The 22,997-nt window shown below is 34.0% G+C and overlaps 2 protein-coding genes across 3 annotated transcripts; one reads left to right on the forward strand and one right to left on the reverse strand.

Annotated features, from left to right (window-relative positions):
* The first annotated feature begins 16,551 nt into the window (after positions 1–16,551).
* On the forward strand, positions 16,552–18,206 carry LOC131638919 (piriformospora indica-insensitive protein 2-like). Its single transcript, XM_058909447.1, has one exon. The coding sequence runs from the start codon at positions 16,585–16,587 to the stop codon at positions 17,845–17,847; it is 1,263 nt and encodes a 420-aa protein (XP_058765430.1). The 5' UTR covers positions 16,552–16,584; the 3' UTR covers positions 17,848–18,206.
* A 504-nt stretch (positions 18,207–18,710) lies between these two features.
* LOC131638911 (TMV resistance protein N-like) lies at positions 18,711–22,955 on the reverse strand. Of its 2 annotated transcripts, XM_058909441.1 has the most exons (5): positions 22,392–22,955; positions 21,042–22,155; positions 20,605–20,892; positions 19,735–20,520; positions 18,714–19,639 (listed from the first exon to the last, which is right to left on the reverse strand). In XM_058909441.1, exons 1-5 carry the CDS (start codon positions 22,895–22,897, stop codon positions 19,082–19,084), a joined length of 3,252 nt encoding a protein of 1,083 aa, XP_058765424.1. In that variant the 5' UTR covers positions 22,898–22,955; the 3' UTR covers positions 18,714–19,081. The 2 variants fall into 2 exon arrangements, with proteins under 2 accessions (XP_058765423.1, XP_058765424.1); XM_058909440.1 differs by having other exon boundaries at positions 18,711–19,639; positions 19,735–20,892.
* Positions 22,956–22,997: the final 42 nt, after the last annotated feature.

Here is a 22,997-nt window from a genome sequence, read left to right on the forward strand (position 1 = left end):
GAAATAATGTTTCTGTTTCATTATACAAAGTTGTTTTTTTTTTTCTTCTTTTTTATTTTTTAATTAATAATTCAATTATTTTTTATTTTTTATTTTTTAACTTTTTAATTTCTTTTTTGACATTTAGAATTTTCAGAGAAAAAGACAAGTAAGATGAGAATTGAAGGCTACCCGTCTCCTTCTCCATGTTTGTGCCAGTCAACAGTAGACAAAAGTTGTTTTCATAATTATTCTTCTTTTGAAAAATATTTTTTATTATCTATTTGTTTTTATTTGATTTTATATTTTTTGTAATAAAAAAGTTTGTTTCTTTTTATTTGTCAAAGCATTTGGTGGTCATGACTTTTTTATGTAAGGATAGATAAAGTCATGAGAATTGCTTTCTTCTTTTTCTCTTTTTTTGGTAAATTTTACTTTTTTTGCTTTTGTTTTGGCACTTATATTTAAGTAAGTAAATTTGTCTTTTTTCGTTCAAATAATAAAAACTTGTCAATGAGTCTGTCTTTTTAATATAGAATGTTTAATGTAGAGTTTTTATATGGATGTTAAAAAAACTATTTTGATTCAATATTTTTAGGAATGTTAACTTGAATAAGATTTTTGGACAACAAAAATTTAAATAAGATTGTTCAAATCAATGTTTTACAAATCAGATTGAATTAGTCGATTTAATCGGTTGGATTGTGAACCGGAAATAAATGTGGTTGGATCAACTTTTCAAAATTGCTAGTAGATCAAAATTGGAATAGAATCAGAAAAATCAGATTGAACCGTCCAAAACCATTCGAACCATAAAATCGGAGCCGATTTTGTAAAATCGTCCGGTAAATAAATGCATAAAATTGACCACTATTTATTTTTTAAAAAAAACTTTAATATGTAAATATCAAAACTTAACATACATTCTCCAATAATCACAAAAAAAATTCATGTTTTTATTACAAACATACGAATTTCTATGTTTTGTCACTCCGTTATAGTTTTTCTTTCAACCACACTCCATCATATATGTTTGTCGTAGTTCAATTCGAATTTGCTTTTTGTTGTTTAATTAAGTGTATTGTATTTTTTTTTGTTGCTATTAGATGTTAATTGATATCTTTTCTAGCAAGTGGTATCAGAGTTTCGCCTCACTACACATTTTAACTTCTATTATTCATAATGGAAAATTCAACATCTACGACATTAACCATAATGATTAAGTTAACTCCTTCAAACTACTCCATTTAAAAACCTAGAGTGGAAGACATACTCTATAGCAAATATTTGTATTAACCTTTGCAAAATAAATAAACGAAGCCAACTGATAAGTATGATAATGATTACAATTTTATGAACGAGAAAACTATTGGACAAATTCGGCAATAGATAGATCAAAGTGTCTTTCATCATGTTGTGCAAGAAACAATTATGTACACGTTATGGACAAAACTTGAAACCTTTTATGAGAGAAAGACAGCCTAAAATAAAGCCTCTACTATTCTGCGATTGGTGAAACTCAAGTACAGAGAAACTCAGAGTGTTTGAGAACACTTGAGTGACTTTTAAAGATTGATAAATAAACTCGCCAATATGAAGATGGTGCTTGAAGATGAATTACAAGCATTATTATTATTAAGTTCCTTGTCAGACAATTGGGACACACTTGTGGTTTCGTTGAGTAACTCTGAACTATAAGGTGTTTTAACATTGGACATAGTAAAAGATAACATGTTTAATGAAGAATCAAGAAGGAGTGAACAAATAATGCCTCCAAAGTATGAGGCGTTTATCACGGAGTATCGTGGAACAGATATTCACAAGAAGTTTAATACTAGAGATAGGTCAAAGGGCGAGTCTATAGATAATTTCAGGGGAAGACCGTGGACAAGAAAAGACATGGAATGTTATTATTGTCACGAGAAATGTCATATAAAGAGAGACTATAAGAAACTTAAAAGAGAGAAACAAGAAAATGGTGATACGAGTTACATAACTGCTACCATTTTTCAAGGCAATAGGGCAATCTTTGTTTGCAATAATGGTTATGTTAATTTGACATCACTAGATACATGTTGGGTTGTGGATTCTGATGCAACATTCCATGTAACATCAAGAAGGGATTTCTTTTCCTCCTATATAAGCAGTGATTTTGGTCATGTTAGCCAGGGGCAAGAAAGTAAGCATTCTTTATGTGATAGGAGGCAAAGTCAATAATTGGTGCGTTAATGTTCTCAGAGAAGACTCCTTATCCGAGCTATGGCATAAATAACTCATACATATGAGTGAGAATGAACTTTAAATTCTAGCCAAAAGTGGTACTTTAGAAGGTATGAAAGAAATTAAAATGTCTCTTAATCCATGTACATATTACTTGAGTGGAAATCAACATAGAGTTTCACTTCAATATAAGGCCCCCACATAGAAGACTACGTGTTTTAGATTTGGTGCATTCTGATATTTGTGGTCCAATAACCACCAGTACTCTTAGAGGTGCAATGTATTTTGTTAGCTTTATTGACGACCACTCTAGAAAAGTTTGGGTGTATACCCTCATAACAAAAGGCTAGGTGTTTGTAGTATTAAAATAGTTTCATGCTAGCGTTGAGTAAGAAACTAGAAAGAAGTCAAAATATGTTTGCACTGATAATGGAGGAGAATTTATTGAAGATTTAAAATATTATTGTATGAGTAGTGGAATTCATAATGAATGAATTATCTCTAAAGGCTTTTCAATTGGCCACAATATTCTCTTGAAAGACTTACATGAAAACCTCCAAATCTACCAAAGATCTTGGAGGACAAACCCTCGGTTTCTCCAGATGAAACCCCTGCAAATATCAACACAATATTCTCGGATACACAAGAACCTGATTGGACATTATCAAACCTCGTTTAGATGGCACCCCAACAAAAGATGATTATGTGTAATTTGTCAGTGTGTATGCATAGGTTGGAGGTTGAAGATGAAGAGCAAATGTAGTAAGTGTTTATAGTTTCATTAATTTGGAATGATGCATGAATGATGTATTTATAGTTGTGAAAGTTTGATGGTAAAAGGAGGAAATTTGAAATTAAAAAAAATTAAAGAAAATGACTCATGAAACAGCATGTGCCGACACATAATGTTAAAAATAACAGCATATATCGGCCTGAATGTCGTATGTGCCGGAACATAAGATAATTCTTTTAGTATGTGCCGACTTGTAATTGTGTATGTGTCGGCCTATGAAATAGAGTCTACAGGCTTCGTTATTGTGTTGCATGTACCGTCTTGAAGGTCTTATTTGCCAGCACGTAATACTGAAGTTACTGTATGTGCCGTCCTGAAAGGCTTATGTGTCGGCCGAACTTTGACCGAAGCTACATGCTTCAATATTGCGTTACATGTTCCAACCTAAAAAGCGCGTGTGCAACATGCAGTGCATTTTTGTGCAGAAAACTATTTTTCATGATTTTGGCCAATTTCAAAGTGGTTTTTGATGATCCCTAAGACTTTTAATGCAAGAGTTCCACACAAACTCAGAGATACCATCCATAATACATAAATGTTATATTTTCCTATAGTGTTAACATCATACAAAATCTCTAATGGTGAAGTTGCACTCACACAATCACTATTAAGAGATAAGAGAATCAAACAATGCGTTAGTACAAGTAACATGGGGTTGATAAATTAATCAAAGGAGATCCCTTACATTCTTTACCTTCATGGATTTGAGAAATAATCTTAACATGCTTTATGTCGACATGAATGTGACCTCTAAAACTATTCAAGTCATATTTAGTCAGAACCACTCGTTGAGCCGGTTTTAAGCTTTCATTTTTTAATAAGTTCAAGAATGACCCATATACGAACCACCGTGGGAATGGAGGTCGAAATTCCAAGGCCAAGTCTGAACTAGGAAAAAGTGGAAATATGTGTGACTAGAATTTTAAAGCAGACTCATACCTTTTCTCGTTCGTTACGTGCGAAGGAATTTTGAGAAAAGGGAGTTTTTTTCATAAATTTCTCTTTTAAAATAGGGGCGGTTTTGTTAATGGTCCGACTAAGGTCATTAGGCCTATATACAGTTTCAAAGTATTTTTGGAATGCTTGGATCTCTTTGATGTGCCTATCTTTACCTTTTATGAAGCATTCTTGTATGGAAAGAAAAGTAGTTGTTAGATGTTGTGACAAGGTGGAGACGTCAAAAAATAAATCAGTGTAGTATTTCCTCCACCAAGTGTCATATACTTGTGTGCAATAGAAGGACGGGAAAAAGGATAAGAGAATGATCTTGGCTTTATCATCAGAGTAGTGAGCCTCACGCTTGTTATACTCGTCTTCAGAGAAGTAGAGGGTACAAATACAAAGTTCACGCTTTTGTTTGAAAAGTGACTTGGGTAAAATTTGATTGAGACCAAACTGTCAAGCAACCAACCTAGGTTGATAACTTAGTATATTGACTTGCTCTTTAGATGTCACTGATCGAGATGAAAGTAAGGTTGAGGTAAGAAAAGCTATCCAAGTCGCCAAAGATTCAGCAGCCTGAGCGAGTTTGGTGGGTGGAAATTTGTGAGTGAAACATTTGGGACCATAGGTTCGATTGGCAAAGGGAGCCATGGATGGACTAAACTTATGACATTTGGTGAACATGAACGCATACTTGAGGAAGTCCTCTTGTAAAGTCCCTTTGTCAACAGAAGTCAACAGATGCAATGTTGGCCATTCTACCTTTCGGTGTTTGATAGCGTCTTCGTTATCATCAGGTTTCTCAACTTGAAGGGATGACTTGAACGTTGCATTTACCTAGAGTTGAATTAACCAATAAGGTCCAACTAATAAGAAGTTAGCCCTAAGTTTTAAATGTTTCAATGAGTCGACAACACATCCTAAGGTCTCATATAAAGAACCTAACATCACTCGACTCAAGCAAAGGTCATGACCCGCGTGTAGTTGGTTGGCCATGGTAAGAAACCTTTTTGCCACTTTTAAAGATTTGCAACAAAATATGCACCTTGACAGTCATAATGCCAAGAAGGCGATGTGTTCGGCATCTGAAACGTTGTCATCCTTTTTTCATGATGATTGATTATATAACGATTGAAGCTGGCACAGTCAGTATTAAAGCCTATAATATCTTTGATAAGCTCATTAGAATAGAAGGCTTTGCCGCTGCTACATCAAAGAGAGTAGGGGTGATCATTCCACTTGGGAGATGAAAGGTGTTTGTTGAACTTTTCGATAAATAAAGGGAAGTGGCTAACATGTTTTAGCAATAACTTGGACTTACTTTCGACATTTAGATTAGGTCATAACTCCCCATTTTCTTCCAAGTTTCAATTTTCTTAATTTCAACCTTTTTTAGCCATCCAAGATAATTATCAAGGTCCTTAAACAAAGGATATGAGCGAAACACTCTAAGAGAGTTGCTCATATAACTTAAACTTATTAGGATTTCAGCGGTAGTGATGGGAGTGTCTTTTGACACCGTTACACTAGTCTCAACATTTTCTTTAGACTTTTTTGTATCATCGATGGAAGTAGTTTTTTTGCTTCAAACTAGAAATTGGTCTTGTATGTTGATACACAGGGATAAAGTACCTCATTTTTTCAAAGTTAACTTTAGGGTCAAGAATTAGACCCATAAAGGCATGTGTTTCGTCAGAGAAAGAAAAGGGAATTAAAACCTGAGACTGGTAATGTAGCGGGGAAAATCTGATATCGAAGCCATTAGATTGACTCGAATCAATATTCCGTTTGAAATCGCCACCGCGCTTTATTTTTTCAAAGGAAAAGGGAAAAGAACGTAAAACCCAAAGTTTTGTTTTTAAAACAAGAAAGAGATCTCAGGTACGGGTGTTGATTATACAAGGGGAAGGTTTAAAGCACCCCTCATATCTGTGGTATTCCACAGGAACCTTTTTGAAAATCTGTGTCGTGTGTGCTAAAAAAGGGTTTGTTTTATTTTTAAAATAAGCTCGGCAAAGCGTTAAGCTTTGTGCCTACATACCTCCTCGGTGCAATGGAGAAGTCAGAGCTAATGTAGTTCCGCTTAAAGGGAAAACATTTTTTTAAAACGAATAAACACTTTATCGTCGTTGGAGAGAAATACTCAGCCATTGATCTTGAGCATGAGAACAAACGAGTTCTTTGCATCGCAAATTAAAGAAGGGCTCCAACTCGGATAAAATCAACGAGTATGCCACTAGCTCTCTCACGCGGAAAAGATCTCATTATATCAATCAATTTCAAAATCGTGGGGTATAACCACTCGTTTCGACAATTAACGGTGTCTAAACTTTTTGAAGAAAAAGGCCATTGAAGGCAAAAGATATTTTTTAAAAAAGGTTTTGAAAAGATTGCAAACATAAGAAGGTTTTTGAAAAAGGGAGAAGATTTTGAAAATTTAAGAATGGGAGGAGATGAAGAGGTTATCCTATTGCGTAAAATAAAAGCTAAGGAAAAGAACGGTCTAACCGAAATAAGAAGCCAACACTTGACATTGTGAGTCAAGGTAGATTTCCCTTCCTTTGGAATATCAATACTAAACCAACATTATCACTTGGGGATCCAGATGAACTTATTATCTTAGCACCACTTTGCATTAAGCACATTAAAATTCTGACGAAAATCGGGCAGAGTAACGGTTGTTTTCGGGTAAAATCCTTATCTCAATGCCTTGGAATTAACCATCAAGGGCTTTCAAGGAAATACCTGCACTCATAAACAGACAACAATCCAATGCCAGACAGACAGAATAACAGCAGAGTAACAATATCATGAGGGTCCAGAGGTACTAAGTCCATAAGTCCGAATCTCCAAAATGCTCGGGATAGTAACCAATAGTCCAAAAGAGAGCCTTAAGTGTTTTTTAGATTTTTGTTGTTTATTAGTGTTTTAGCATAAAAGTAAAGTATGGTCCAAGTGGACAAAAAGAAAATGGCGGAAACATAAACATATGTCCAAATGGACAAAGAGAAAATAGCGGAATGTAAATATGATGAAATGATAAAATAAAGCGATAAAGCGAGAAACATAAAGAGCAATATAATAGAAGTACGAAAATTAAAGTCAATTGTTAGATGTTAAAGATAACCATCTTGAAACTTGTCAAGTATGTTATCAAAGTTAGTAATGAAGATCGATGGTGAGTGAAGGATGTACTCGGATTTAAATTCAATGAACATTTATCAGAAGCTTGATAAAATCATAGCGACTACACGATAAACCTTCATAAGTCTTAAATCAACTGCATACAATTCTCTTCCATGTTTGATCTTTTTGATTCGGGACACGAAATATTGCGCTATGTTAAGCAGATCGCCAAGTGATTTATGTAGAAATCACCCTACAACGAGGCCGGTCAAAACTTTATGTGCTAATGCATGCGAGAGAAGCAATATGTAGATCACTCTCCGAAAGCAATACCGCACGAAAAGAAAAATGGTGAGTGATCTAGTCTTTACTAAGAATCCATAAGAATTCTCAAAGTATTAAGACTTTCATCGATCAAAATAAAGAGAAACAAAAGATGGAACCACATTAAAAGCTCCTTTCATCCATAATTTCAATCACATAATTTTGCGGATTTGGATTCTCATCCTATCGACGCCCTAAGTCCATTGAAATTAGAGAGAAATTAGGCCTCTAGTTTGTGATTCAAAGAAAATATCAAAAGAATGGAGTAGAAGAAGAATTAGAACCAAAAACAAGTCAAAAATAGCAAAAACAAGCATTCTGCCTCACTGGAATTCGATTTACCTCTGTAGGAAATCGATTTCCTGCCTGCAGAATTCAGATCTGGCGCAAAAAACAGAGTGGAAATCGATTTCCCTCTGTAGGAAATCGATTTCCTGCGCACAGTTTTCAAAAAAACAGCATTATGAACTTTGAAACTTGATTTAGGCAAACATACAAACACCTTATGATCACATATCCATTGGAGCACGAATTTTCCATCAAATCACCATCAAATAGGACCAATATAGCATCAAAGATGCATTGAACACAAACAACAAAGAATCACATTATGGTAGATGGAAAAGGATGATGAAAATTACCAATTCTTGAACAAAACTTAGATCCACTTCAACAATCACCAACACAAATCTTGATTTCTCAACAATTGAAGAAAAAAGAGTGAAATGGATGGTGGTTTAGCTCAAAGTTTGTGAGGTTCAAGGTGTGACTCACAAACTTTATGAAAGAATCAAGAGCTTTGGTGAATTTGGTAGGGATGAGGAGAGAAATTGCAAGGGGTTTTTTGGCTCTCAAAGCTTGAGAAATGAGAGAGTAGAGGTCTCTATTTATAGAATTGGAGCAAGAGTAGTGGCAAATTGGTCTTTTTGTGTTTGGTAATTAATTTGTGGTTAATTGGTAATTAAAGTGGGATTTAAATGGTAAAATGATATTTAAGTGGGTTTAATGAAGGAGTTAATTTTGATGAGGTGGAAAATTGGTAAAATGATCAAATAAAAGGTGCCAAAATGATGTCAAGCTTCCCTTCTTATATTTTTTTGAATTTTGCGCACAGGAAATCGATTTCCCACAGGGGTAAATCGATTTCCACCTTCAAATTTCAAAAAATTTTCTTCTTGCACTGTTTTGACTTTTGCCCGATCTTTCACCTGTAAAATATAAACAAAAGAGACAAAACACATATTTTTTTGATTTTTTGGTTAGCACTAAACAAACAAAAATCTAAAAGTGCTTGATGATTCCCCTCAGAGATAATCACAGTATCAAAGACAAAGCCTCACAATGGTGCTTCTGATTGATGATTGAATGCAATTGATGTATGATCTTAGGGTCAAAAATTGGGGTATGACAGGTAAATACATGCTTTCTCTTCTTGATAAGGAGGTTCTGGTACATATTCTTGATTACTAGAAATGAGTGGACCAACAATTTTATTTGCCAGAGGAAGTGATTCCTTGGAAGTAGAAGAACCCTTAGAAGCCTTGGACTTTGAGCTACCATGGTCGAAATAATGAGGAACTCTAAGGAAAGAATAGAGGTAATTTATGATTCTTATGGAAATAGCACAACAAGGTTTTTTTGAAGAAGATGAAATGTTTTAAGAGAGTGAAAGAAGAGAATAGTAGAGAAAATAAATATTTATAGTGGAAGAAAAAACTTTTTCACTTCTTTATTAGTGACATTTGGTAGCTGAACGTGGAATACGTGTGTAATTTTGAGAAGAGAATCAAGCAGTTTGAGTAAGCATGGCCTACGTACTCCTTTAAAAGAGGGATTATGATGGTTTTTTAGAGCTTCACGCGTCTTGATGAGATGTTTTCGGGAAAGATGCTCATGATAACCATGACGTCATAACAGTGAGAAATTGTAGCGTCAAAATGATCAAAAAATGTATCTTCATTTTGTCGAAAAAGGCATTTTTTGGGGGCAATTTGTTAGTTGGTATTTTTAACATACTTCAAATATCAGCATATTAGGAATGATAAGGACAATTAATGGACTTTGAATGACATTAAGTATTTTGTTCGACAGAAATACTATAATGGAGTTTCTAAATAATCTAACGTCAGGTGTTTTTGGCGAGATTCCTACATACGCTGTGGCATTTTGGAACTTAGTGATTTTTCAAACTTTGTGAGAAAAAGACCGTTTTTCGACCACACGTATCAATCGAATGAGTTGGCTAGAATAATTGTTTTTTGGCCTTATCTACTTTGGGATGTGTGGAAGCCAAGTAGTGAGTGAAGTACATGCAAGCGAAACGTGTCAAGCAGTGGAGAAAAGACCGTTCGTTGTGGTTATTTCCTTTTCTGTATAAATAGGAAATTTTAGTGTTAGATCCTGTGTGTTCAATTTGTACAAACTCATATTACTCAAAGTATCTAAGCGTTGTTGAGAAAAGAGTTGTCGAGTGAAATGTACGTATGAATCACCATCTTTATTGTATTTAATACCACGTCTTTTACATTCACCTTACCTTCCTGCTATTTAAAGTCTTGTCGAAGATGTAACACCCCAAATTCTACCCAAAATTATAATGCAAAAATTAGAGTATTTTTAAAACTTTCAACAGCTATTTGGGATATCACATTTACTTCATATAAATATCACATAATCAGATACACAACACTTTAATCGCGGAGGATCACAAAACAACTTTCATCAGCTTTTTAGAACAAACCAACTTTTAATTAATACGCAACACAATCATAACATTCGATTTTATAAACAAATTATCTTTATTCAATTAAACAACTTGAAAACTTCATAGTGCTTCCTATTTTTCAACTTGGAACTCAACAACTAAGATAATAACAACATTGAAACAATAGTATAAACATCCCCCCGAGTGCTACATATCAAAGCGACACACCAACTTGGACTCGATGAAGCTACTAAATCTTCATCACTGCGAATCACCTGCATGTTACTAGTATAAAGGTAATGGCGAAACAAAAGAAAGGGTGATATATCGAATCAATATAAATAGGCATATGATAAACATCATACAAATTTCACCACTTCATAACAACCACTTGGTAACAACAACAAGCCACTTCTTAAATCAACGTAACAACTTAATCAACACAACTTAATAACAACAACAACTTATACCAACAACAACTCACAACAATAACAACTTATAGCAACAACAACTTATAAGAACAACAACACAACGACAATCAATAAACAACGAATAATAACAACAACTTTAACACGCGACCCAATATGCGACTCAACTATGCAAACACATGTGGTACCATTTGGAGTAGAACTCCCAACTTAAACATATGTCAGTTTATCAAGGCACGAGCCTTCAACGTGGTGCCATCAAGGCCAAGGCATAAGCCTTCAACTTTCAACGTGGTGCCATCAAGGCCAACTTAATCATGCAGTGTATGCCATGCGACTTCAACTTCAACAACAAATACACAACAATGCAAAACCAACATCAACATACAACAACGATGGAACAACAACTTAAACATGCATCAACTACAACAATTTAGTCGCACCTGCAAATCAACTTATTCGACATAATTATAACAAAACAAATCAACCAAAAATACATATTAGTATATACGACTTCCTCCGACAATTTTCAACTAATACTGGACTACTAATTTTACCGCTTAATTCTACTTATTCAACCAATTCCATACATCAAACCAACCAAAAATAACTAGGATTAAATATACAAACCCCCCTGTAATATTAGCGAATTTAGGTTTTAGCCCCTGGTAAAGTTTTTTTTTTTAAAATCTACCTTACAATTTGCAGATTCCTTCAATATGCCCCCTGTCAACCACATTGCAACAAAGATTCTCTTTAACCGCATATGTGGCAGTCCACGTGGTATTTGTTTATTTTTTAATTAATTTTTTAATCCACGTGGATATTTTGTATCTTTTTATATTTTATTATTTTATTTTAAAATATATTTTATAAACTTTTTTAATTTATGTTTTTTTAAATTACATTTTCTTTATTTATTTTTACTAATATTGTTTTATGAAATTATATTAATAAATTAGTTATTAAAATATATCTATTGGGCTTAATGAACAATAAGTCTTTAGAAAGCCCATTAATTAGAGTTTTGGAGAGTAATGTGGAAAATAGGTTTATAAACTCTTCTACTTGGACAATTATTTTCGATGTGGGACTTTAAGGTTTATAAACTCTTCTACAGGAGCTAAAACTAAAAAACTCAGCTAAATGTTCATTGTTTGCTCACATAAAAAGCTCAGTTGCAGTCTGTAGGTGGAACTGAGATTTATCATCTTTGGGCATAGATGAATCTATCTCTACCCCTTTCACAAATTCAATGTTCCCAAGATGCAAAATTGCAGCAACAACTTTCCATATCTCTCCAGGATACAATATTTAAGTTTGTTGCCATTACATTGAAAGTTTGCTTTCAATTTATTAAAAGTAAGTTTCTGCAATGATTTTATCATAGCTTCGGTTTGATTTTATTTTTGAATTATTACCAAATGAGTATTATTCGGGCATTAACACATTTTTAGCTAAATAATATTGTTCAATTCAAGTACATCCATACTGATTCAAGAATTAATTTCCTTTTATTTCTACACCTTATGATGATATTGCTATAGGATTTGATTTTAAACACAATAGTTGTGTTGTCAACTATGATACAATACTTGTACTTCATTCTTACTGCAGCCAATTAAAAAATCATTATTGTATTGCATTGCATGAAGTTTGAATATATAAATCCAAACACAGTGTCATACAACAATATTGTATTGCATGGAGTTATGGATATCTTTTGATTAAAAAATCATTTCAATTTGTCACTTGAAGTGCCACTGTAGATTACTGCAACCAATTAGATATCAGTGGCTAAATGTTTGCGTTTTGTGTAGATACACCAAGGAGCAACGGTTATACACTAAGGAGCAACTACATTAGAATATTATTCCTCCTCCTCACACTGATTCAGTAATGGCCTACTTGCATCTTGGCTACAGCTTCTTTCCATGTGATTAATATTCAACCTACTCCTTGTAACAGGAGTTTTTGAATCGCATGCAGAAGCATCTTTCTTGGTATTCTTTCCATTTGTATTAGAAAACTGTTGCGAATGATTTTCATCAAAATTGCCATGAACAACATCCGGAGATATAAATTCAGCTGAATCTGGAAATTCAATAGCAAAAGGAACAAGTTGGTTCTCACAATTTGGGAGGAAGCTCAAGACTGACAGAAGCTTGCGTAGAATGGCATGCATGTGTATTATGGTTGAGGATGAACAACAAGAAGCACTGGTTTTATGCATGTGTCTCATGTGCTGTAAAAGTCCCACATCGAAATTTGATAAAGAAAGGAAAGTGTTTATATAACACTTTTACATACTTCTATTAAATTATGTAAGTTATTGGGTTGATAAGTGAGCTAATTAGGCTTTAGGCCCAATATATTATTTTGATAATTTAAAATAAAAATAATAACTCTTAAAAAATAAAAAATAAAAAATAATTTTTTTTTAATAAAACGTAAATAAATAACTAATAACAAAAAATATAATCTATAAGAAAAATAATAAATAATAAAAATTAAATTAAAAAATAAAGAATTTCATGTGTATTTTAAAATTAAATAAAAAACGAATTAAAAATCCAACTGGACCGCCACGTAGGCTGTTTAGAAGAATCTTTGTTGTAATGTGGCAGTCAGGGGTGTATATAAGGGAATCTGGATATTACGAGGTTTGTTTTACAAAAAATACTTTACGAGGGGCTAAAACTTGAATTCACTAACATTGCAGGGGGTTTATATATTTAACCCAAATAACTACAACCATTTACTAGTTATTGCTACAAAATTTCAACTAATTTCAGTTAAACAATTATACCGGTTAAAACTACTAATATTACTATTCGGTGCTGATTTCATCAACCTCTTGCATTACTACTAATTTAATCCTCTACTAAAATACATAACTTCCAGTTTTGCTGCTAATTTCATCTGGTCTTGCAATTTACTAAATTCCTGCGATCTGCAACGTCTGCTACCAACTACTCTGCTAGCTAAACAACCACTCTACTGAATGCCAACTCTGCTAAAATAATAGCTCTGCTAGTTCACTATTATTAACTCTGTAATCTAACTAATTTATATTATCTATGCAACAACTATATCTGATAATTATATACTATTACTACTCAATATGTATATCCAAACTAGGTAATTCTACTGGATCTCCAGTCCATTAATTATGTAATATGTTACCATTAAAAAAATGCCTCTGCTATAATGTACCAATCTGATAATTCCACTACTATAATATATATATATATATATATATATAGTAGTGAAATTATATATATTAGCTTTTTCATGGGGCGCCCGCCATGCCTTTTGCTGGTGGCCCCACTCGCTCTTCATACGATGGGGCACTCGCCCCCTACCCAGGGTGGCCCCCGTCCCAACTTTTCTTTCATCTTCCTCTTTGACTATGCATTTAGCTTTTTCCTGTAACTTTCCTTTATTCTCGTTCTCCAGTTTCCTTCTTAATCCAACCAATACAACATATATTTTACAAAAACTTAACAATTACACTAACACAAAACAATCTTCGACAATCAATTAACCTCAACAAATTCAGTATCAATTCACGACAATCAAACACAACCGAAAACAACAATTAATCCATGGAAAATTCATACGACCTACCCCACATAAAGTTTATCATAAATCCGATTATAGAGATTGAACCCCACCCTTATCTTGGATTTACGGTCTCTCTATAATTTTCCGGTCGATCTCCTAGCTTTACCGCAGCTTTCAACCTCTTCCTCGCGATTCCACAACACCACTCGTATAAGCTTGCTACACCGAAACCTTGTGCCTCTCACCAAAACCCTTGTTCCTCTTTGTCTGCAACTTTATTTCACAGTCTATTTTCCAAAAGCTCCAAACCCCTTATTCTGCCAACAAAACCTAATTTTCTCTTCTTTTATTCAACTTAACCCAATATTAGTACTTTCTCATAACCTCCTAATTCGGCCTATTATTCGCACCTCCAATCTACTACGACCACCATACTTCGTTCAATATAATTTCTCATTTATAATCCAATATTATTTTTCCGCAACTTCATCAATCCATCAATTAAATAATACTTCATAGAAATACACCGATTAATTCCTAACTTCAATACTTTTCAACAATTAATTTTGAAAATACTCTGAAATATTTAATTAAATAATTAATTAAATTTTCGGGTGTTACAAAAGTCAATCATATTCTTTGCATTTTATTAACTTTTCCTTCATTACCTTAGAACTAAGTATTGAAACCCTTATGGTTAAGAAAACTTTAAAAAAAATATACACATGTGTCCTATGATCAATCTAGTCGATCCTGTAAGTAATCAAACTTTCTCTTTTGGAAGACTAGCGGTTGTTTATCAAAATCCAAGGTAAACATGTGACTAGTGTGTCGAATCGAAGACTAAGTCTCTTCATACTTAGTTATTTACAGACGTGATTATTATCATTCTTTGTCGAATCCTTCAACTAAAACTTTCAGGATAACACAGAGTCGTCTTAAATTTTTTGAGGGTCTTAATTAAGCTAACCAAAGTTTAATCATGACAAAAAAAAATGGTTTTGTTTAACCATATTTTAACTATGATAAATTTTTATGAAATCTTATTTGGCCACACTTTAAATGTGGCAAACATAAGGCTCTAAGTTGTAGTCAACCCTTAAAGACGACTCTGATCATTATTCTGGAAAAAAACTTATATCAAATTTTATATTTTTAAAGAAAATACTATAAGAATACTTTAAAATTCAAATTTCAAAGAAATATGTTTTTAAATTTTCAGTATTTCTTTATTTTCATTTTTTTTATCACAATCTAACACATCATTATTTCGGGCAAGAAATCTATGGAAAACACTATTTTGAACATATTTATGATAACAATAACTTCTATATTATTGTATTCAACCATAAATCATTTCTACTAAACTCAGTTTTATTTAGTGTCAATCCAAAGATATGTTTACTATATCTATTTTTCTCTTTTTGAACTCGTAAAGCATAACTTCGTGGCTAGACACCTTACATAAAGAGTCTTGCTCCGAATTCTCTATGTGAAATTATATATATATATTTTTTTTGGTGTTAACCGACCGGTATCCGCGGGGAAAGGGGCCCCACGTGACTAATCCGGACCCGGGCTCGGAGGCGACGGCACCGTGGCCCCAGAGCGTTTTTGACTCCAACCGGGATCGAACTCGGGTACTAGCCGGTTCCGTTCCTTTTTGGAGAAAGCTCATTTGCCAACTGAGCTTCCCCAGAAGATGAAGAGCACAATAAGTAATTAGCATGTCATTGATATATTTTTTTTAAACTTATATTTTTCTCACGGGTATACCATTAGACTTCAATTATACCTTCTTTTCTATAAAAAAGAATAAAAAATCAGATGAGATATACTCACCAACAAAATCATTTAAAAACTCATGTATAAGTAAGATCTACCACCTCTTGTTTTTCCTCCTTAATAGTTGAAAATAATTAGAAAGGGATGGGAAGGGGATATTTGTTGTTGCACTCACTTGCACTGCATTTTGATGGAGGTAGTTGTGTTGTGTATATCTGTCACGTCTCTTGCATTCCATTGCATTGCACAGAAGACGACAAATTTCAATTCTGTTACATCCTCACACACACAGTCACACCAATATCTCTCGTCCTTTTCTTCCACCTGTCCCATTCCACATTTTCCGCATCTTTTCTACGCCCCCACCATATCACTCACTCCCTACTACTCACGCTGCTTAGACCATCTCCAATGATGCAACTCATTTTTGAGTTTTTTATGGGTCCCACCAGCCATATCATCTCAAAATAATTTATTTAATATTTATTTTATTAGTGTAATTTAAATGGGTCCCACAACTTTACCTCATAAATTAATTTGATTGGGTACCACAATTTTTTACTCTACTATGACATGGCATTTTGATTCAATATTTAATTATTATATTGATATCTAGTTGGAGAACTCATTGAAAAATAGCACCATTGGAGATGCTCTTATATAACAAACAACACATTCCTCAACAACCATCGTTTCCATTCTTTTCTTTTTCTCCAATGGATGAATCACTCGTATTTTTGTGGTTCATGTTCATGCTCTTTATGATGAGCTCCCAAAACAAACCTCCCATTGACCCACTTGAACAGAATGCACTCTACCATCTCCTCAACTCCATCAACCCAACCATTCCTTGGACCACTCTCTTCCCCGACGATCTCTGCGTCACTGCACCAAGCTTCGTCGTCTGCGAATCTCATCGTCAACAAAACCAAACTTCCAAATCACACATTGTTGAACTCACATTTCCACCTTGTTCCCCTAACTCCACCCTCGACCCTTCTCTCTTCACCCCTTTCCCATACCTTCGTAAAATCTCCTTCTCCAACTGCTTCAACAACATGCACATTTCACTTCCCTCTTTCCCTCCATCTATCCAAGAACTCGTCTTCATCGACAATCCATCTCTTGTTTCACCTCTTGAACCTTTTCTCCGCAACCTTACCTCTCTCAAGAAACTTGTCTTGGTCGGAAACGGCTTCTATGGTGAACTTCCGACCAACATTGGTAGTTTTCATAACCTGGAACAGCTTAATCTCTCAAGAAACAATCTCTCCGGCGAGGTTCCGACGAGTATCGGAATGCTCGAGAAACTGGAGATTCTTGATCTCAGTCATAACGACTTCAAAGGGTGTGTACCCGAACAGGTTGGGAATCTTGTTAATCTTTTGAAACTTAACTTGAGCCAGAATGGGTTTGCTTGTAAAATCCCAGAGAGTTTTATCCATTTGAAAAAGTTGGAGTATTTGGATTTAAGCTTCAACCGTTTTGGTAACTTTGGTGTCCCATTGTTCTTAGGAAAATTTCACAAAATGAAGGAACTTCATTTGAGTGGGAACTCACTCTCTGGTAAGATTCCGGAAATATGGAAAAAACTGGGCGGTGTTGAAAAAGTAGGATTTTCTAAAATGGATTTGGTTGGTGAAATCCCAGCTTCAATGGGGATTCATCTGAAAAATCTTTCTTATCTTGGTCTTGATAACAACAACCTTGAAGGCCCTGTTCCTAAGGAATTCAGGTTTCTTTTGAAGATTGCTAATGAGATAAACTTGGAGAACAACAATTTGAGTGGTAGAATCACTTTCATTTGTGGAGGAGGAGTTGGAGGGAACAAGTTGAAGTTGGGAGGAAATGTAGGGCTGTATGTGGAAAACAAGAATGATAGTTGTCCTGGTGATGTCATTTTCAATGGGGGTTCTTTGCAGCTTTTTGATCCTCTTGTGTTGGTTTTGCTCTTCATCATATTCTTCGTCTTCACTTGATTTTTAGTTTTAGTTTTTAGTTTTTGTTTCCACTAAACAAAGTATTACTGATACATCTGTTTACTAGAGTGTGACTCAATTGTAAATGGAGTTGAAAGTAATGGTAGACTATAGAAGTGAAGAAATGCTTAGCATAGTTCCTAGAAAAATGAGTTTCAAATATGGATGAGGAAAACAGAGCATTAAGATGTTTCTATGTTCCATTAGAGATTTACTATATGCTATATTGTTCCTTTTTTTGCAAATGAATTCATGCTCAAATCAAGGTCAACTTTGAAAATTGTATGGATTTTAGATTGTTGCAACTTACAAAATCACGATATCTACTAGTTTTGTGAGTTTAATATATGCAATAAAATTTTAACAGGTCAAATTTGTATAAAAGAAGTTAAATAATGACATGATACTCTGTATATTAAGTCATAAAATATTAATGTTTGAAATTCAAATTTTAATCACGTTTTGTTTGATATATAAACGATATACTAAAATATTCTAAACTATTTCTTGACTTTCAGGCAGAGCTATGAGCTATTGGATGCTATTGTTGATGTTAAAATTGCTCATTAAAAGAATTGAAAACACATTTGGTTTGAAATAGACTCTTAACTCATGGTTAAATTTTTATTTTTTAAATCAAGAGAATTGCATTCAACACACCAATTCTATAAACTTGACTGTCTCTCATATTTAGAAGTATTTTATAAGTAAAAATGATGTTTGTATTGACAAAATTATAAGGAGCTTATTTGATTAGATAATTTCTATTATAAGGAGCTTATTTGATTAGATAACAAAATTATGATCGTATTAATATAGATTTTTTTGAGAAATAAGTTTGACTTTCTATATTTTAGATTTAGCTAGGTTTATTTATACATTTGTTGTATGATTCTTGCGTCCCAAGGCAAGTCTATATTTTAGTATAAAACTAATTTATATCAACGGTGTGTATCCTATTTATTGAGATTTTCCAAAGGCTGAGTTCAAAGGCTGAAAGTGAAAAACTGAGAAAATTGTGCAGCAGTGGAAAAGGCAGAATGTTAAAACAAACTTTGTCAAGTTCAAATTCATGACAATTACTAAGTTAAAGACATATTAACACTCATTATGATTACATCCATTAAAGTACATCAATATACACTCATTATGAAGACAAACTTATGTCAAGTTCTAAGGCATCTATTAACTAAGTATATGCATAAGTTGCCAATACATGAATACAAATTTGTGTCTAAATTTCCAACTCCATATCAGTCTCTGCATCCACAAATCTACTCTTTTTATAAGGATTGCTAAATCGAATATTCTCCATGCTATTTTCCTCTTTGAATATGTGGATTCCACTTTCAATAAGTAATGCATCCTTCATCTGATGGGTGTATGTGACCTCTACATGGATCCACTCATTTTTTGAAAGTGCTTCCTCTAGTTTGAATTTCACATTCCAGAGTTTCTCATTTCTATGTTCCATGTTAAAGTTGAGAACCCGGCTATGCAGGTGCAGATCAAATAGATATGCATGGCCCGGTTTAATCTCTTGCCATTCATGAACTTCGCGAGAGTCAACATAATATCCATAGCCATTGATGAACAGATTGATATTTACTAAGCAATCGGATGTGTCAACTCCATGCTTCAACTTAGTAACAAGTAAAAGAGCAATAGAAGGGAGGTAGTTACGAGACCAAAACGAAATTGAAGGTCCATTACTCTGGTGCTCAAACCACTCTGGAATTCCCTCAGTTCCAGCAGAAAAATAGAAGTGGGTGCCTCTAGCCTCATGCAATTCCTGTAAGCCATACAACATTCCCAAGTTTAGTTCAACATGATAGATCCTAGAATAAATTATTTAATAATAAATCAAATACTAATGCGGAAAAAAACCTGATTCAGTAGCATGCTTCTAGACGATGATGTCAAAGAAACGCAAGATTTTGCAGAGAAATATTTTAAACTCGGCGGGATTCCTCTAATTTCCTGAAGATTCTTGCAATCATCTAAACAAAGCTTATATAAAAAGTCACATTCTTTGAGGCATTCAGGAAGAATTGTGAAATGATTCGCCGATAGGTCTAATATTGTCACATTAGCAAATAAAGTAAGAAATTTTGGAAGAAATTCATCTGACAGGTTGGAGTTAAAGAGCTCTAGAGATCCCACTTGTGGAAACATCTCAGAACTGAATTTATCATTTTCTTTTGGAAATAATAGATGACAATTCTCAATATGAACACTCCACAAATTTGACATCATAAGACTGTTACTCGATAACCTACGCATTCCATTTCCAACTACTTTTAAAAGGCAAAGGCCAGTGAGATTTTGAAATGAAAGTGGAAATTCTTCTATGGAAGTTTCATGCAATTCAATGGCGGTTATATATTGCATCTCTCCCAATATTTCTGGAAAACTCTTAAGACTCTCACAACCTGAAAGTTGCAATTTTTTAAGAGAGGTCAACTTCAAGGGTGGAAAACTCTGGAGCTTGCTGCAACCCTTAGCATTCAAGTCTTTGAGTTTATTCAAGTGCCCAACAGAATTGTGGATCTTAAGTAAATTCTTACAATTATTCATCGAAAATTCTTCTAAGTTTGATAAACCCGATACATCAGGTATATGCGTTAAATATTCAGAATCTTTGAAGTCCAAAACTTTGAGATTTGTTAACTTCTGCATAAATAAAATTAAAATGAATAATCTTAAAATGGATTTATAAATATATATAGAATAGAAAAATATATTTGTTTCACTTGCCTGGTTCAAAAAGCTAGCCAATTCCAATGAGGTAAAGCAATTATTGGGTAACTTACATATGGCCAGTTTCTTGGGACAAAAGTTAGATGGTATATACCGTGAAGGATATCTCTGCCATTCCAATACTCTCAAACTATTTGGAAAACTTGTAGGACATTTAGAAAAATGACCTTGTTTAATAATAAGTGTTTTGAGATTTTTCATTTTCTTGAAGCTCTTTCCCTTCCAATCAACCACTACTTCAACCGAGGGGCAATCCAGATATATGATTTCAATTTTATCTGTTCCCTTTTAACAAATAAGTAATCACGATATAGGTAAGACTTTGACAGATTAATAACAGTAAAACATAAGTATATATGACATGAGATATAATAGTACAAAATAAGAAATCAAGGCTTAAGATTCAACAATCAAACCAAACATAGAAATCTTACCAAATTTTCTTCTAAAACATGAACTATATCTTTATGGAACCACAATCTACTGCGTTTACCAAGCTCTTTGGATGATTCTTGACGAACAATTTCTTTACCCATGTCCTCGATCAAGTCATGTAATGTCACAGTATCATGTTTACCTTCCTGATTAATCTTTATGAGAGATCTGTCAACCAACACTTCAATTTTATGCTTCATGCAGTCACCATAATGAGCATCGAGTATATTTTCAACCTCTAAGAACTCATACCCTCTGAAGCAACAAGCGATGTCAAGGAAAACACTTTGCTCATATTCCTCTAAAGCATCAAAACTTACTTTAAGTATCTCTTGGATTTTTTTGTCAGGAATCCTTTCGTACCAATCCAATGTAGATTTCCATTGTCCTATATTCTTTCCAAACAAATTGGAACCGACTACTTCTAAAGCCAATGGAAGTCCAGAAGCATAAGTTACTGCGCGTTTTAAAACGCCTTCAAAACTTGAATCAAATGTGTTACTTTTAAACGAGTTCCACCTCAACAATTCCTGAGCTTCTACTTGGTTTAACTTATCTACTTCATATGTTCTTTCAATCCCATGACTTGCTAGCAAATGCTTGTCTCGAGTGGTAACAATTACTACGCTCCCAAGACCAAACCAATCAAGTCCTCCAGCTAAAACCTGCAACTGCTTCAGTTCATCAACATCATCGAGAACCAACAAAACCTTCTTTCGATGTAGCCTTTGCCTTAACATTGGAATCCCCTCGCTGACATCTCCAAGCCGAATTTCCGGTCCCTTCATTTTGGAAAGGATCATCTCTTGAAGATGTTCCAAGCTATGCTTAGCTGAATTTTCTCTCACGTTATGAAGAAAACATAACACTTCAAATTGATCGGCGATGAAATTGTAAATTGCTCGGGCAAGTGTTGTTTTTCCCAATCCTCCAAATCCATATATCCCTAACATTTGAACTTTATCATCAAATCTAACATCAAAAAGTGAATTCACTTTTTGTAATCGAGACTGGAGTCCAACCGGATAATTTGCAACGTGCAAAGGAACACGATTAATCTTGTTGGTGACTTTTTTTACTATCTCCCCAATTAAATTGTATTCATATCCATTCCTGACGAAACAAATAATTGTTTCAGTAATACCATTTTTAAAACCATATTTCTAACCACAAATAACTAATACATGTTCAAGTCCCGTCATGCCAGCTCATAGCTATGCAAAGGCATCAGATACAGATGCATGATGGCGAATTCAAGTTACTGGACTATTTGACAAAAAAAAAAAAAAACTAATAGAAGTTGAAGATTAACAAAGATATATTGTAATTCAAGCTTTATATGCGGTTACCCAATATGAAAATTGTAGCCGGACCAGTTGGATGCTTGGTTAAGAGCCACCTTCCATTTCTGCAACCTCTCCATATTCACAGTATCATTTTGGAACCTGTCTCTATGTTTAGCTATTGCTTCACCATAGCTTCCAATTTGATGACGCAAGAGAGAAGGATCGACGCCGTAGAAAACGGGCAAAACCAAACGATTGTTTTGCGTGAAGTGATGAATGATGTGGACGAGTTCGTCTAAACAAAAGGAAGAAGAAGCGTAGTTGATAGAGAATACAAGAATAGCGATTCTAGAGTCTTCGATGGCGTTAGAAAGTGATGGTTTGATTTCATCACCTCCTTCAAGCTCTCTATCATCTATGAAGGTGCGTATTCCAGTATCTGAAAGAGCTTTGTAGAGATTTCCGGTAAAAGTGTAACGAGTGTCAAGGCCTCTGAAACTGAGGAAGACGTCGTAGGTGAATTCATAGGAGAAAGAAGAAGAAGGTTTTGGTGATGTCGAGAAATCCATGATCACAGAGAAGAAAAAGAAGTAAGAATAAGGATCTGTGTATTTGACCAAATATTTTCTGACCAAAGATTATTGGAAAATTGTTAAGTGATTGAAGTAT

The sequence above is a fragment of the Vicia villosa genome, unplaced genomic scaffold (genome assembly GCF_029867415.1).
Source record: "Vicia villosa cultivar HV-30 ecotype Madison, WI unplaced genomic scaffold, Vvil1.0 ctg.002484F_1_1, whole genome shotgun sequence".
Taxonomy (NCBI): domain Eukaryota; kingdom Viridiplantae; phylum Streptophyta; class Magnoliopsida; order Fabales; family Fabaceae; genus Vicia; species Vicia villosa.